At 34.7% G+C, this 17,907-nt stretch overlaps 1 protein-coding gene across 5 annotated transcripts in view; it reads right to left on the bottom strand.

Moving 5' to 3' along the window:
• Nucleotides 1-17,907, bottom strand: part of DMXL1 (Dmx like 1) — a 183,729-nt gene that overhangs the window by 156,824 nt on the left and 8,998 nt on the right. For 4 of the 5 annotated variants that reach the window (XM_079145662.1, XM_079145658.1, XM_079145659.1 and 1 more), the window contains exons 2-3: nt 4,132-4,257; nt 2,392-2,463 (exon numbers count right to left, since the gene is read on the bottom strand). In XM_079145662.1, the coding sequence (XP_079001788.1) occupies nt 2,392-2,463; nt 4,132-4,257 (198 nt within the window). Of the gene's footprint in view, nt 1-2,391; nt 2,464-2,546; nt 2,793-4,131; nt 4,258-17,907 lie in introns of those variants that run through there. The other variant, XM_079145661.1, reaches the window with a different exon arrangement.

Here is a 17,907-nt window from a genome sequence, read left to right as displayed (position 1 = left end):
CACAAAGAAGTAATCACACCTGTACAGGTAGTTTTTAAAAAATTATTTATTCATTTATTTATTTATTATGGTACTGGGAATCGAACTCAGGAATATTCTACCTCTAAGCTCTATCCCCAGACTTTTTAAAAATTTTTATTTTGAGACAACTATTATGAACCTAAGCAAGTTGGCTTAAGAAGTTTTTTGTTCAACGCTGAAACTGACTAATACCTATTCAGTCTTCTTTTGTTTGCTTTGTTTTTTGGTACTGGGGATTGAACCCAAAGGTGCTTTACCACTGAGCTACATCCCCAACCCTTTTTATTTTTTATTTTGAGCCAGGGGCTCACTAAGTTGCTTACGGTTTTGCTAAATTGCTAAGGCTGGCTTTGAACTTGTGATCTTTCTGCCTCAGCATCCTGAGCCACTGCAATTACACGCACATGCTATTGGCCCTGGCTAATGTTTGTTTTTTTTCTCCCTTTTAGTAATTTTATTTTCATAGAACTACTTATGGATTATTTCTAATGTTTTTGAATTAGTTTATGAAACAAGAAATAAACTGGTTTCAGAATGACCAAGCCTATGAACATTTTCTCTTTAAGTGTTCCATTATTTTACATGACCACTGGGGATCTCAGACCTGACCCACAGAAAATGTCACTGGTGCTGCTGACACAGGAAAGGGTCAGTTAGTTGATCTGTCTCTCCTCTCAAGCAATTAAAAATACTTGTTTAAGAAAACTCTTTAGAAGACTCGAACATTTCTTGTTTTCAGGATGTGAACTTATACCTATGAACATGGGCATTTGACCTCACCCTCAGAACAAGACAAATATTAATTATTAACTACTGACATGAGAAGTCTGACTGCAGTGCTGGCTAAGTAAAGACAAATACTAGTCAATCCTGATGGAGTTATTTTAAGGATGACATATTAAAGACTATGAAGAAATGGGAAGAATTAAACAGTGTTTTATAGTAGACTAAAAATGCTGAGGCTGGCTCAAACTTGCAACCTTCCTGCCTCAAGTCTCCTGAGTAGCTGGGATTATAGGTGTGTGCCACCAAACCTGAATAATCAGGTAGTTTTACTCTTAGGTATATTGCTCAACAGTTGTTCTGTTGGTCAAATCACTTATTTTCTTTGGGTCTCCACTGTCTTATTTTTAAAAAGGAAGGAAAAGAATAATAGCTGTTCAAACTAGGTTAGAGTAATTTGTGAGATAAGTGAAAATGCCATGAAAATGATCAAAAAGATATTTGAAGGTATTTCTACTATAAAACATATTTGAATTCTTTCCATTTCTACACAGTTTTTAATATGTCATCCTTACAAAAACCACATCAAGAATGAGGGCTGTGGCTGTAGCTCAGTGGTAAAGCACTTGGCTAGCATGCATGAGGCACTGGGTTCGATCCTCAGCACCAACATAAAAAAATAGTTATTATGTCCCTCTACAACTAAAAATATTTTCTAAAAAAGAATGAATAGGTTATTCATCAATTTCAGAGTAGAACAAAAAACTTAAGCTGACTTGCTTAGATTTAAAGAGCTAGAAAGAATCAGAGATAGAAACCAGTCCTAAGAGTGTGAACACACTGCTCTTTCAACTACACTATACCTATCTTCTTTCATATGGTTTAAATTACTAATCTTCACTGGAAGAAGGGAAAATAATGTGGTTATCTGTTATATTTAAAAGCACTGAAGCACCTATACAATCTACTATATATTACCAATATTTGTTAACTATTGATAAACCAGATTTTGTTAAGTATTTCTGAATATCATTTCCTTATGAAGAAAAAAATCATTGACATTACATTATGTATACAAGAATATAAGAGCAAGAAACTAGGTTCTAGAAGTATGTTAAGAACCTGAAAATATTCTCCAACTCCATCCATTTACCTGCAAATGCCATAATTTTATTCTTCTTTGTTGTACCTCATTTGTGTGCAATGAATCAAAAAATAATAAAAAATAATAATAAAAATAAAAAAAGAACCTGAAAATAAAACATGTAACTTTAAAAACAAAATACATATGAACACAGATCTAAATCAAGAATACAGTCCCACACAAGGCTACATAATGGTATTTGACACTAGCAATAAAATTAACTGTCAAACTTTAAGTTATTGACCTTTCAAAATACATATTATAAAATAAAAAATATTAGAAGAAAAAGAAGTAAGGCATTTCAAGACAATTCAATGGCATGATTTAGTATAACTATATAATAATAAAAGATGTAAATATACTTTATTAGAAATTAATGAGATTTAACATGTATCTTAAATTACAGTGTATCATTTATACGGTTATTTGATGGTTGCTCTAATTTTACACACTTAATATTAAAGACATTTCAAATCCTAAAGGAAAAAAGATAAATTACTTACTAAATTTTTCTTTTTTTTTGGTAGATTAACTGGTTCAAAAATGGAGATAACGTTTCCATAGGATGCTGCAATCTTTTGAAAGATAAAAGAAAAAAAATTACTTATGGATCAAAGAGCAAAAGGAATGAATAATATAATTTTAAATATGTCCATACACACAATTTCATTCACTAATACTTAAGAACATCAGTTTTGAGGACCATCCCATCTGGGTTGGAATTCTAGCACTGAACATTAGTATAGATATTATAAAAATACACATGGAAACTATCTTCTTAATAGTTCTATTTTTTTTTTTTTTTTTGGTACCAAGGATTGAATTCAGGGGTGCTTAACCACTGAGCCACATACCCCAGTTCCTTTTTATATTTTATTTAGAGAAAAGGTCTCACTGAGCTGCTAAGTGCCTCATTAATCTGACCTGGCTTTGAACTCTGACATGTAGTTTAGTTCATCATAAAATGTACTTTCATCGAACATTACTAAATTAGATTTCAAACAATCAGTTCTGAGTTTGGATAATATAAACAAGTTTTCATATAACAGTAAAAAGTAAAGTACAGAATTACAAAGCCAGGCAATCAAGCATGAAGAGAATGAAAAAAATTCAAGAATTTTAGCATTCCATAACAAAGATCATATTTGTACTATAGTAATAAATAATAATAAAATACCTAAACAAGAGAAAGATGAGAGATATTTGTGAAGAGACACAGGTAACAAAAGAACAGTAGTAAAACAAATAGGTAAAGACTATAACAATACAAACTCCTTTTACCGAGTACCTTTAGGTCCCCAATACTAACTTTTTATACTGCCAGATTTATCAGAAATTAGGATACATTTTTTAAAGGTGGGGGGTGTGTGTGGATTCTTATATGATAATTTTTATTCCTCACAGGAAATGTTACAGTGGGGTTAGGAGCATAACTTGGTGATAGAATGCATGATTAGCATGCATGAGGCCCTAGGACCAAAAAAAAAAAAAAATTCTACTGGAATGGTCAAACAATGTAGCTAAATATCTGTGGGCAAGGGAAAATGAATTGGCAAAGTTCAGCCCAGTTATAAACAGGCCTGGTATCTATGACATATAATGCTTTTTAAAGTTTATACATACTGCCTACTAGTAGGATGCCCATACTGGTACTATACAGAACTGTATTTAACCTGACCTAGAAAAACTGTATGCCATTTCTTTTATTTTTGCTGTTGCTATTTTACTTTAAAGGGCTGCCTTTTGAACTTTTCATATGCAAAAGAAGTTCAGGCAAAGTTTTTCATTTTTCTCATGTACTTGGAAATTAATATTATAGATTTTAGAAGTTAATTGTCCATTCAATACAAAGTTTATCTAGAAGTTATAAGGAGATAACTATCTGCTAGCACAGACTTTACCAAAAGATTTTTCTTCAAAAAAAAAAAAAATTGTAAATATATAAACAAACTGAATATTTATCATTACTTTCCCTCAATCCAATTAATTTTTAAATAAGTTTTAGACCAATTCTAAAAGTAATAAGTATTACACTTCTCAACTCAAAGAAGATTATATCATATTTTTAAATTATATAATAACAGAATTTCTGAGACTCTCTAAAATGCCTCTTAGCAAAAAAAATTTGCAGATACCTTATACCTGAAACAAGGCAAGTCTTATGAGGAAATTCATACTCCATAGATTATCCTGACAAAAACCATACTCAAAACAAATCTGAATATTACCACAAGATTACAAACCTTGCCTTGTTGCATTGAACAGTCTACACAACCCACTTGAATATTTCCATGTTTAGCTCCTGGTATTATCTGTAATCTTTCGAAGTCACTTCCCAGTATTACAATGTCACATCCAGATGCGTATGCCTAATTAAAATAAAACAAAAATAATAAAAGTGTCAAGAAAACATGTGTCATGTAGAATATAGGCATTAAATACTGTGTTTCAAACAAACTGAACAAATAAACAAAAACCCTTTACTTGGAATTATTTCCCCCTTTTCCTATGTATAGTCCAACAGCAAATCCTGTCAGCCCTATCTGTAGAACTGTTCCTACTCTCTCATCACCACTGTATGCTGTCAATCTTGTCTAAGCCACCATCACCTTGCTCCTGCACTGCTACTGTTAATTGCCTGCTTCCATTCTTGTTTCTATTTCATTTTCACAGGATGATTTCTTTAAATGTTTAAGTAATTTTCCCTGGTTAAATGTCTTGAACAGTTTTCCACTTGCACTGTGAATAAAATCCAAACTCCTTATCATAGTCAATACCCTAAATTATAGTCCTACAAATCCATCTCCAGGCTAATCTTTCTTTCTCTCAATTGGTTCCTGTCCCTACACTGCCCTTCCTTCTGTTCTTTTTGCCATCTCAAGGTGCTTTACCTGAGTTTTATCTGCCTGGTCTTTGTCTAGCTGGCTTCAACATTCAGGTCTCTATTTTTCTTTATGGTATATATCATGATTTTTAAATGTCTGGTTTGCTTGTTTAGGTAGGATTCAAGTTTATTTTGTTCTCTGCTCTAGTTCCAAATTCTAACAGAAAGGCCTAAAACGCAGCTAGTGTTTTATAAATAGCTATGGAATAAGTGAGGTATTTAATTTCACAAAAGCAAAAACCATAACCAAACCAACAAAAGGGTACATAGTTCAAGGACTGTTGGTAAGCATTTGAATTTTACAATAATTAGTAGAACAGAATTCTTTTTGTGTCTTTTTCTTTCCCTTCTTCTTTGATCATAGAAACTTCTTTCATTGAGGACACAATTGTCCTAAGATTCACATATTATAGGCAGGCTCACAAAATAACATGATGACAATTATATATCCATCACAAACTGTTTTCCACCTAATTTCTTAATGATTTAGCAATTGCTTACTTTCTCATCACTCTTGCATATACAATGTTAAAATTTTAAAAGTTACATTTTTGTATATCATTTACCTCCTTCTTTCCTACCAAAATGGCTCTGTATAAGCTATCAAAAATATTAGAAAGGGGACTTGTGATAACATACAAATAAATATGCTCATATTACTAAGAAAAAAAAGCAAGGCCAAAATAAACTGGTTACTTCCTGGCAGTGTTCTTAAGAACCCTAACCTCTTTTTTTCCCCCCACAATTTTTAATTGGGGCATTAAAGTTGTACATAATGGTGGGATGTATTGTTATATATTCATACATGCACAATGTAACAATATAATTTAGCCAATATTATTCACCAGTATTTCCCCTTGGCCTAATGCTATTTCCATGCCTTTCCTAGTTCAATATGCTTGCCTGAAATTAATTCTAAAAGGAATCAAAAATAATATAGTAGGATACCACTAATATAACACAGTAGAAAAATTCCTCAGTTAACAAAAAAAATTGTATAATTTCTTCTTTTTAAGATATTTTTAGTTGTTGATGGACCTTCATTTACTTATATGCAGTGCTAAGAATTGAACACAGTGCCTCACACATGGCAGGGCAAGCACTCTACCACTGAGCCACAACCCCAGTCCCAAAATTTGTTTAATTTCTGCCTTCAAATATAAATAGTCACAATAGGATCACAAGGCTTGTCACAAGTCCATTAACAAGAATAAATTCTGAACATGAATTTGAGTTGTTTTATACTCATAATACTCAAATATCTCAAAACCGATTTTCTCCTTGATATTAAATGGACAAAATACTGATTGTCACAGCTTCTCAAAATACTGTTTAAATTTTGCATGTTCACAATTTACAACTGCTCACTTTTAAACGTTTCAGCTTCTAGTAACTGGATTAAAACTATGCATTTAAATTTCATCTTTCTTTCATTATACCTAAAATTCTTTACCTAATTTCAGATAATACATTGCAAATATTTTTGTTAAGGGTATCTCCAAATCGTCCCACATTGTGTATGCATCTTGAAGTAGCTCATGAATAAATATTAAATGCAAGTATTACATTTGCAGAGTTGAAAAATACAAAGTTGTCCCAGCAATAAACACTTGATCCTATAGAGGGAAAGGATAAATTCATAACACAATTAATGCTTCATAGTTCAAAGATTTATATAGTTTTGAACTGCCCTAGCTCTTTTGCTGCAGTTATATTATACTATCAATGTTGTCATAAGACTTTTCTTAGGGACAGTATTAGAAGTTGCAAAGCTGCCTATTTCTAGCTTTGGTAAAATTTTAAATTGAATGAGATCACTGATCTTCATGTGGATTATAAAAGATGGAGATAAAAATGAGGAAATACATTTTTTTCCTCATTCAGTCCTCACTTTCTTCTCTGTTATAATTAATGAATGGCAACAAACTACCAGGAGGCAAAAAAAAAAAAAAAAAACAAAAAACAAAAACCAACAAACAACAACAAAAAACTTCACTATACACTTCATGAGTTGATACTATGCCAGTGATTTATAATAAAAAATCCTTATTTCCTCAGCTACAGAATTTTAAGATTTACAGTTTGATTATGTAATTAAAGGATGCACTAATGATAAATCATACTTGTATTTTGTTCAATTTCTTAATCATTTTCAATGTTTCCTTAAAAATCCTGCTACACAGATTATTCATTGAAAAACCATGATCTATAGCCACAATGCAGTATACACAGGTGTAAAAAGAATTAGAAGGTTGTCTATGAACTAACAGGTAGTGATCAAAGGAAAAGAGCAAAATAAAAACAGGCATATACAGCTGGGTAGAGTGGCGCACACCTGCCAGATAATCAGGAGGCTCAGGCAGAAGGATTATAAATTCAAGGCCAGCCTGAGTAATTTAACAAGACCTTTCTCAAATAAAACTTTGAAAATGGGGCTGGTATTATAGCTCTGTTGTAGAGCACTTGCCTGGCAATATTTGAGTCTCTATTTCAATTCCCAGTATCATACAGACAAAAAAAAAGGTATATATGGATATCTTACTTTTGTTTATGGAACAAGAAAAATATAAAATATATATTTATTATTACATAAAGAAATAAAAGAAGGAAAAACCAGGAAACAATAAAATTGGTTACCTACCAAGGGAGGAAGAACAGAATGGAAAAAACAAAAAAAACATGCTATACTTTGAATGACCCCAAAACTCACATGCTGGAAACTGAATCTCCAATCCAACAGGATTGAAAGGTGGAACCTTCAAAACACAATTAGGCCATGAGGACTAAGCCCTCACATATGGATTAATGTTGTCATCACTAGAGTAGATTCCTCATAAAAAGATTAGTTCAGCTTTCTTCCCTCTTACACACATATATATTCTCTTTTTCTTCTGCTTTCTGCCAGGGAATGATGCAGTGGAAGGCCAGCACCAGAAACAGCTCTTCAGTTTTGAATTTCCTAGTCTCTAGAACTACAGGCTAAATTTCTGTTCCTTATAAATTGCCCTGTTTGTTATAACAGCACAAAACTATGACAAAGTGAGACTTCTAAGTATGATTTTTTTGTATAGTCATGGCTTTTAAAAGCATGTTAATATCATAGATATTAAAAAATTAAATGAATAAAAATGAAGAATAGGAAAAACTGAAAACTAAAAGCAAAGTGAAACAAATGAACTAATTCCCTTTCAAATGAATACTATATTCATGTGCAAAGAAGGCTGGCAGGAAGGACAGAGTAACTTATGAACACAGAATTTGACCAGAGCACAAAATTTCAGTCTTGAGCAGGGTGGGAAGAGGTAAATAAATTCTAAGCACCTTGTGTAGGTCTGTTTATTGTAATAGTATGAACAATGCAATTCCTAAATATTTAAATGTTTAATTTGATTGAGTAAATGAGCCAAGGTTTGCACTGTGTTAGAAGGTACAAAGATATGAAAGGGGAAAAAGCACGATAGAGTCAGTAGACTTAAATTACAATTAGAAATATGGGCATAAGCTCATGCTTTCCAAAATATAGACAGTTTCATGTTGATGTGGATATGGGCTGGTTCTATCTACTGAAAGAACCAAGAAGCAAAGACATTCTGCTAGAAATGAGCACATCCAGCATCTTGAACATGTTCTCTAATATTATCCTCTAGTAAAAGGAACTAGAAACATCTTGTTATGCTGTAAAGAAAGGAGGTGCTTTAGCTAGGTGCAGTGGTGCCTCTCTGTAATCCCAGGTACTTGCAAGGCTGAGGCAGGAAGCACAAGGCCAACTTAAACAACTTAGCAAGATGCTGTTTCAAAGTAAAATTTTAAAAAGAGATAGGGATGTAGCTCAGGGGGCAGAGTGCTTATCTAGTATGCACAAGGTCCTGGGTTCTATTCTTGGTACCATTAAAAACCAAAACAAATAAAAAAAAAAAAATGAAAGGAGATTCTTTTTAAAAAAAGGTACCAGGAAACATTCATCAATGGATACTCAATTCTGAGGAAAACTTTGATAATAAGGATGGCTATATAATTCTAAAGTGTCTCTTCACAAATCATTTATTACTTGCAAGAAAGAAAAACTCCAAATTTGTTATATATAATACAGAAATTGGGCAACACCTTGATTGGTCATCATAATTAATATCACTGATGAGGAACAGGTACACATTATATGCCTCCAAATATGATACTCACTCCGTGCTTTCTTTTATCTTTTCACTGACTATAGTTTTCTGAGACCCATTTTCCCTTTATTCAGCATTATGCTGCAGGGCCAATATTCAGGGCTTTTCACTAGTGTTCCATTTAAACCTCACAACAAATCCTATGATGTACATATTATAATCACACCATTTAACCAATAATGAAGCTCAATCTTAGACTGAGCTATTGGCTCAATGTCTCAGTATGATGCATGAGTGAGCGTGAACTAAGTATAAGCAAAGTCACTGAACATACTCTTACTCCCTCTACTATGCCACCACATAATGTCTTATAAAGATACACTGGTATAAATTAAACAATTTTCTTCCAATTCTTCCCATAATTAAAAAAGCCTTATTTGGATGTAAAGTAACCAGGAACTCCATAAATGCTGATAGGAATGTAAAATGGTACAACTACTTTGGAAAACTAAACATATACTTACCCTATGATCCAGTAATTTTGCCCCTAAAACCTCAACAGAATGTGTCCATGTATACTCCAGAGAATGTACAAGAATATTCACTGCTCTATTCTTAATAGTGCCAAACTAGAACCAATTCAAATACTACCAACAATGAAATGGTCATTATAAATTGTAGCATAATCACAAAATGGAATACTCTAAAGCAATGGTTCTCAAACTTTCTGGTCTCAAGAATCCTTTATACTTGAGGCTGGTGTTATAGCTCAGTGGTAGAATGCTTGCTTAGTACTTGTGAGGCACTGGGTTTGATCCTCAGCACCACATAAAAATAAATAAATAAAACAAAGGTATTATGTCCATCTACAACTAAAAAAAAATTTTTTTTAAAGTTTCAGTAGGTGGAGGATGGGCTCTTTAAAAAAGAGGAATCCTTTATACTTAAAAATGTACTAAGATCAGTCACTTCACCCATTAGCTTTAGTTTTTGTGAATTATCTCTATCGATATTTACTCTCAGAAACTAAAACTAAAAAAACATAATACATAGATATTCCATTAGTCTCCAGGTTGTGCCGCCTTTGGAAAACTCCACACATACATGTAAAAGAAGTAATAAATAATCTTGGTATTATTATGAAAATAACTGGGCCACTCAGATCATCCAAAAGGGTTTTACCCTAGACTGCTGTTTGACACTGCTATGTAGCGATTAAAAAAAAAAAAAACATTTAAATGAGAAGAACATGGATGAATTTTATAATACTGCATTAAAAAATCATGACATAAAACTTATGTTTTCATTTACTTTGAGTCAAAAAACAAGTGAGATTAATCTAGGGTGATAGAAATCAGGATAGTAGTTATTACTTGGGAAACAATGATTAGGAGGGAGCATAAATGGGTACTCTTAGAAATTATAATATTTTATTTATCAAGTTTGTCATTTCATAGCTAGGTCCACTTTGTGGAAATTCAGTAAGATAGGTCCTTACTATTAGTACTGTGTACTGTTAAAAAATAAATAAAAAAATAAGTCTTCAGTAAAAACCCTAAGAAAGAAATCTCATTCTCAAAATCAAAGTCATTTTTATTACCTTTCACTGCCTCAGCTCTCACTTTTTCCCAAAATGGAAAGTATAGTTGTTCACTAAGTTTTAAAATGTGGTTCATTCATGTAGACTGAGAAATGAAATTTCATTTTAATTCAGTCATACCACTGTACTAACACTGACCCCAAGGCACAATACCCACATCATACTGAAAAAGGCAATTTTATTTTTTGTTTTTAAACTGTTTTAAATAATTAGGCAAGGAAGGAATTCATATTTTATTCCTCAGAGTGCAGATAATACAAACTTCTAATAAAGAGTTTATGCTGCAACTGAAGCTAGATCTCAGAAAAGCCATTCCTTTTTTGTTTTCATGCTGGATAAAAGCACCAACTAAAATGTACAGCAGTCTTTCTGGCCCTTCCTCTTCCTCCCAGTTTTAGTCACAATACCACCAAATTAAATTTTAAAGGACAGATTTACAATTCCTACATAATCTTTCTTCTAAACACTCTCATTTTCAGGCCCCAAACCCACTGTCCCACATGCACCCAAGTATGCAGACTGATAGACACTGGGTCTAATTTGTCAAGTTGCAGAGGAAAAGATCAAAGAAAAAATACTAAAAACTACTTAAAAATATGTGTGTATGTGTGTGTGTGGTGTGTATGTATTTCTCTTCCTTCTGTCTCTCAAATGGAAAGTACTCAGGGATCTGTGGGAAAATACAAGAAAACATCTTTTCTCCCCCCTCTAACAGAGGTTCTGTTTTCCAGAAAACTTCCCCTCCCACTAGGTACTAAGGATTGAACCCAGGAGTGCTCGCTCTAACACTGGGCTACATCTCCCGCTCTTTTTTTTTTTAATTCTGAAAAAGGTCTCATTAAGTTGCACAGGCTATCTTTGAACTTGTGATCCTCCTTCCTTAGCCTCCCAAGTAGCTGGGATTACTGGGGTACATCACTGTACCTGGCCAAAGAACATTTTTTTTTTTAATTTTTATAGTCATAGATAGACAGAATGCCTCTACTTTATTTATTTATTTTTATGTGGTGCTATGGATCAAACCCAGTACTTCACACACGCTAGGCAAGTGCTCTGCCACAGAGCTACAGCCTCAGCCCAAGAACATTTTAAAATATATTATTTCTCATCTTTTGTTTGTGTGCTTCTTTTCTGGTAGATTCACATACCAAATATAACAACTGAGAAATTTTAACATAAATACCAAGTCTCCCTGTAGGTCTGTCCTTCCTTTTCCCAGTAAAGAAGTTTCAGTTCTTTGACAAACTCCCAAAGTGGAGAAACTATTCAGGGCCAGGGATAACTGGCATAGGTATTACAACACAAGCTCCCAGGTCTTCCCACAGAGTCCACTGTATTTGATTTTTTTCCAAATTGCTGCTGAAGGAGTTTTCCAAAATGATTCCAATGTGATTAGGGATTAGGCCTTTCTGTAACTTACAGAAAATCAACAAGAAAAGGACAATGAGACAGCCAATACACAAACGCCAACAAGTGTTTTCAATATTCAATTATTGACAGGGAAGATGACCTGATTGATGTCCAGGAACAGAGATCACCCTTAGAAACCCTCAAGTTAAGAAAGGTGTTCAACACAAAATGAGATTCTGACAATTCATGAAACACATCCTGTAGTCCTCTAGAATGGAAATTACAATCTGCTGTGCTTGGGGGTTTGCCTGACTGTGGTCCTGAAAATCATACGAAAACTGCAATCTTTCTTCTTCAACTAACATTTTGAAGTATTTGAAGTTTTTAACTGCAGACAAGATACGTAACCCATGGTGCCCAGAGCTGAACTGCTGGTTGAAATAAATTGCCAAGGAGTGTGAAAAATGATTTGTAAGATCTGCAGGTCAAAAATGCTGACATCTTCCAACTTGAACTTGGCTAATTCTGCATAATTGCAAGAAAATCCTGAAAAAGAACACTCCTCTGCAATAGCCAGGGCTGTTGGTCAGGAGTTCTACAGCAGAATAGCTCACTCCAATTCCTTGCTATGAAGTAAACTGCTGATATGCTTCACCACATCTTTTGTCACCATTGGAAAAGAATTCTGACTTCAGCTATGTTGTTTAAAAGACCAAGTTTGCTTTGTACTGAAAACTGAAAAAGTCACTAAAACTTGTATAAAGCTGATTTTCAATGAAGCATTACAGTAACCTGGAGACCCACCTGTAAGATTCTTAAATGCCTTCAAAGTAACAAGTAAGTGACATCATCTAAATCCTTGGTGATCTTTGATTACTGCTAGAAGTTCCTTAACTGCCATGAAGAGCTCTTCTTGAAGTTGTACAATTTGCTCAGGTGATAGCTGCAGTGCTGAAATCAAGGTGATGCTCACTGCCATTGTTTATGTAACAAACATGGCAGCATCAAACAAATATCCAGTATCAAATAGAATATCTATAAGAATCCTGCAATTGGTTCAGAAAAGAAGATAATTCTTCTCTAACTTTTGGGAAAATTTTTCAGAGCCTTGAAAAGTAGACAGGTGACCTGAAAACAGGTGAACAGGCATCCCAGAGCCAGTCCCTGGCATGCTGAGAGCACGACCACTGGCTGTGAATTGCTCTAGCAAATCCCTGATGAGTTTTCATTCCTACAGTCACAAACTTTGAAATGGCAGGCATGATTACATGCATTAAAAATGTATCTGTGGGGTTGGGGATATAGCTTAGTTGGTAGAGGGCTTGCCTCACAAGCACAAGTCCCTGGGTTCAATTCCAGCAAAAAAAAGTATCTGTGAAGAGCCTATAAAGAGATTCCTTTATAAAACATGACCAGTTCCTGTATCTGCTCAGTCATCTGGAAATCTAACTCATACTGGCCTCCCCCAAAACCCTCAAACCTTGTAAGTAAAGAAGTCAGAATGACCAATGTTTCTAGCCAAGAGTCCCACAAATTGCATTCCAGGCTGCCGGGGTATAAAAAGCTCTACAGCCCCATCAGTGATGAAACTGCCCCCAGAAATGTCCAGGGACAAAATATTTGGCAGGATATCCTTCTGCACTATCAAATAAGAAGCTAGCTCTGATTTGACTTGCTTTTGATAAAAAATATCCAGGTGAAGCAGACACTGAAGTTCTCTGATAACTGCAAGAATTTGTGGTTTGGTCATGGTATGTGAGACGTGAGTCAATCCTTACAGGTAAGAAATGCAGACATGTTCATAACTAGAGTATTAGAGATATCCAAATTTTCCAGGTTTGGTAACTAAGACACATTAGCCATGTCTTTGCTATAAAGTGAACACTGAAAACACCTAAAATGGGAAGACCAGTAAGATGACCAAAGGAGAGTAGTCTTAAATCTTAAAGAATGCTTATTGAATCTAATAGGAGACACTGGAGGTTTCGTGAGATCCAGCTACTGCTGCAGCGTTTACTTATGATGTCTGGGATTGGAATGTCAGAGTGCACTGCAATGGTGTCTACTTTAATGAGTGTGACAGTAGAAGACAATTATGAAAGTGGCTGCAGAGATTTTAGCTTTTGGGATATTGACCATCTTTGGGTTCATTTGGTTGCACTGGAAAATACGTACTGTTCTACTAGTCAGCTTCGTTGCACCACACAGCAGCCTAGGTTATCTTTCTGGGTTTCAGGAAGGATGAAGGGAAGGTCCAGGATCAGAGGCCCAGATGCAAGAAGTGAACCATGGTGACTCCCACCCACAGGGCACTGAGAAGAAGCTACATGCAGGGACTAGGATCCCATGAGAGGTATCAGTCCACAGCAGGCAACTGCTGGACAGCACTGATTAAGGCAATTTTAAATTAGTGAACAATGTGTATGACATAAAACAGATAAGGCAAAATGAATATCCACTTTGTTATACTAATAAATACATAAACTCCAGGCCACTCAATGCCTTCAGACGTGGAAATAAGATAGTACAGATAGACGGTCCTTTGTAACTATCAAGAATCCACAAAACAGATTAAAAACAGCTGACAGCATTATGAGAGTAATTAACCTGTTCTCCAGTTTTATTTTATTATCAACAACTAACAAAATCTTACAAGATTCCTTAAGTAGTTATTTTATTCTTGGCAGTTTATCTCTACAGAAACCTGGAATGTTACAGACATAATCATTGCCACAAACAAGTAGATGTTTATAGCCAGGCTATGGACATGTTGGATAAACTTTCATTAATTCACTAATCAGGCTGAAATCAATTACACAAAAATTTTTAAAATTTGTGTGCATGTGGTAATGGTGACTGAACCCAGGAGCATCTGCCTCTGGGCTATACACCCAGCCCTTTTTAAACTTTTTTCTTTCTTGTTCTTTTTTGATATATATGACAGTAGAGTGTATTTTAACATATCATGCATACATGGAGTATAACTTATTCTGATTAGGATCCTATTCTAGTGGTTGTGTATGATACCGAGTTTCACCAGTTGTATATTCATACATGAACATAGGAAAGTTATTTCTGATTCATTCTACTGTCTCTCCTATTCCCATCCCCCATTCCTTCCCTTCATTCCCCTTTGTCTAATCCCATGAACTTCTATTATTACCTCCTCCAACTCCTTATTTTGTGTTAGCATTCACATATCAGAGAGAACATTCAGCCTTTGTTTTTTGGGGACTGGTTTATTTCATTTAGCACAATAGTCTCCAGTTCCATCCATTTACTTGCAAATGCCATAATTTCATTCTTCTTTATGACTGAGTAATATTCCACTGTGTATATATACCACATTTTCTTTATCCATTTAGCTGTTGAAGGACACCTAGGCTGGTTCCATAGCTTAGCTATTGTGAATTGAGCTGCTATAAACATTGATGTGCCTGCGTCACTGTAGTATGCTAATTTTAAGTCCTTTGGGTATATATTGAGGAATGGGATAACTGGATCAAATCGTGGTCCATTTTAAATTTTAAGACGGAGTATCACTAAGTTGCTAAGGCTGACCTCAAACTTGCAATCCTCCTGTCTCAGCCTCCTTAGTAGCTGCCTTAGAGGCATGTGCCATGTCCAGTATAATTACACAAAATTTTAATAATACAACATGAAATGCAGTTAAAAAGAGTCTGTCAAACTTCAGCAAAAAAAGATAATCCTTTGTTTACCCTTTTATTAAAACTTATGATTAACACTAAACTGCTACTCAACATCATTATTCATTAGGGGAATGCAAATAAAAACCACAATGATAGCACTACATAACTAATAGGATAGTTTCGTTTTTTTAAAGAGAAAATAATCAGGCACAGGGGTGCATGCCTGTAATTCCAGCAACTCAGGAGGCTGAGGCAGGAGAATCACAAATTCAAGGCCAGCCTCAGCAACTTAGTGAGACCCTGCATCAAAAATAAAAAGACTGAAGATGTAGCTCAGTGGTACGTGTCCCTGGGTTCAATTCCCAATACTCTCTCTCCCCAAAAAAGGAAAATAACAAGTGTTGGTGAGGATGTAGAGTAACTGAAACCCTCACACACTGCTGGTGGGAATATAAGATAATGGAATGTAAAGTGATGAAAACTGTGAAACAATTTGGCAGTTCCCCAAAAATTTAAGCACAGTTACCATATGCATAGCTCTTTCACACCTAGATATATACCAAGAGAATTAAAAACATATGTCCACATAAAAACTTGTATATAAATGCTCATATCAGCATTATTTATCATAAACATGGAGGGGAAACAACTCAAATGTCCACCAACTGATGAACAAACAAAATATGTATCTATACAATGGAATATTATTCATCCATAAAAAATGAAGTACTGATACACGCTTCAAAATGGACCTTAAAAACATTACACAAAGTGAACAATTATAAAAGGAAAAGGTAAGCAAGAGGTATTGTGGAGAAAATTGTAAGATCTAAGTTGGTACTCTACTCTGCAGATCTTTATCTCCTTCAAATTAACTACTCATCCATACTTCATGCATTCAGTACTGATAGGTTCTTATTCCTTCTATAAAACCAAATTTGGGGCTGGGGATATAGCTCAGTGGTAGGGTGCTTGCCTACCATGCACAAGGTCCTGGGTTGAATCCCTAACAACATCAAGAAAAATAAAGGCAAAACTAAACCAGAAGCCAACTGATCACAGAAACTTAAGTGTGAAGATGTGTGGTTCGAAGTATTACCTCAATCATGCTGGGGGAGGTGGCCCATGCCTGTAATCCCAGCAGCTCAAGAGGTTAAAGCAAGAGAATCGTGAGTTCAAAGCCAGCCTCAGCAACTTAGCAAGGCCCTAAGCAACTTGGTGAGACCCTGTCTCTAAATTTAAAAAAATACAAAAAGGGCTGGAGATGTGGATCAGTGTTTAAGCACCATTCGGTTTAAAAAAAAAAAAAAAAGTAGTACCTTAACCAGCTTTTTTCCTTTAAGATATCAATTTATTTATTTATTTATTTATCTATTTATTTAGATTCATTGTACACAAATGGGGTACAACTTTTGTTTCTCTGGTTGTACACGAAGTAGAGTCGCACCATTTGTGTAATCATACATGTACACAGGGCAGTGATGTTTGTCTCATTCTGCTATTTTTCCTTCCCCCCACCTCCTACCCACCTCTCGTTTTCCTTTATACAACCCTTCCTTCCTTCATTCCTGCCTTCCTCCCAACTCCCATTATGTATCATCATCCGCTTATCAGAGAGATCATTTGGCCTTTGGTTTTTGGGAATTGGCTTATCTCACTTAGCATGATATTCTCCAGCTGCATCTATTTATTTGCCAAGATATCATTTCTAATTTTAAAAAAGTTTTGACTCAAGATAAAGAAATTCTGACTACCAATAAACAATGACTTCCACAGATATGGCATCAATAAATTTTAAAGGAATGAAATAATGAATAAAGGAGAGCGCTATGTTTGTGGAAAGTTAACCAGAATCTGAAAATCCCACTTTCCTACCCTAAAGTCTTTTAAGTCACCAAGATTCTACATTTTGAAGATCCTAAACTGGGATTATGGGGAAGGGGAGGCAGCCCAAAAGAAGTTGTCTAGGCTTTGCCTATAGTGAGCTTAATCTTTGGAGCAGCTCTTTTGATTCCACCACAGGTTCTTTTTTCCTATTGTTCTCACAGTATGTACAAGGCCCTATTTAACAACTGTTTGAAATGCAATGACAAAGATATCATTGTAGCCAGACACATTGCAGTCTAGTAGCTGACAAGTAAACAAGGAATTATAGGACAGGCTTTTGGTTTGGTATAACTAAGACAAAGAAATAGGAGAGAATGCTCAACATGACAAATGACAAAGAGAAAGCAATATGTGGAGGAGACCTGTTGATTCAAGTTAACATCGATGTGGTTGCTGGTAATAGAGGACAAGCACTGCCAGAACTTAGAGAGTTAAGAAGTGCGTGGAATGTAAAATTGTAATAAATATAGACAACTCAAGGACTATAGCTATGAAGTCAGAGACAACTTGTCAAGGATTTTCTGGTTGGTTATTTTCTT

The sequence above is a fragment of the Sciurus vulgaris genome, assembly GCF_902686455.1.
Source record: "Sciurus vulgaris genome assembly, chromosome: 6".
Classification (NCBI taxonomy): domain Eukaryota; kingdom Metazoa; phylum Chordata; class Mammalia; order Rodentia; family Sciuridae; genus Sciurus; species Sciurus vulgaris.
This window is presented reverse-complemented; position numbering and strand designations above follow the sequence as displayed.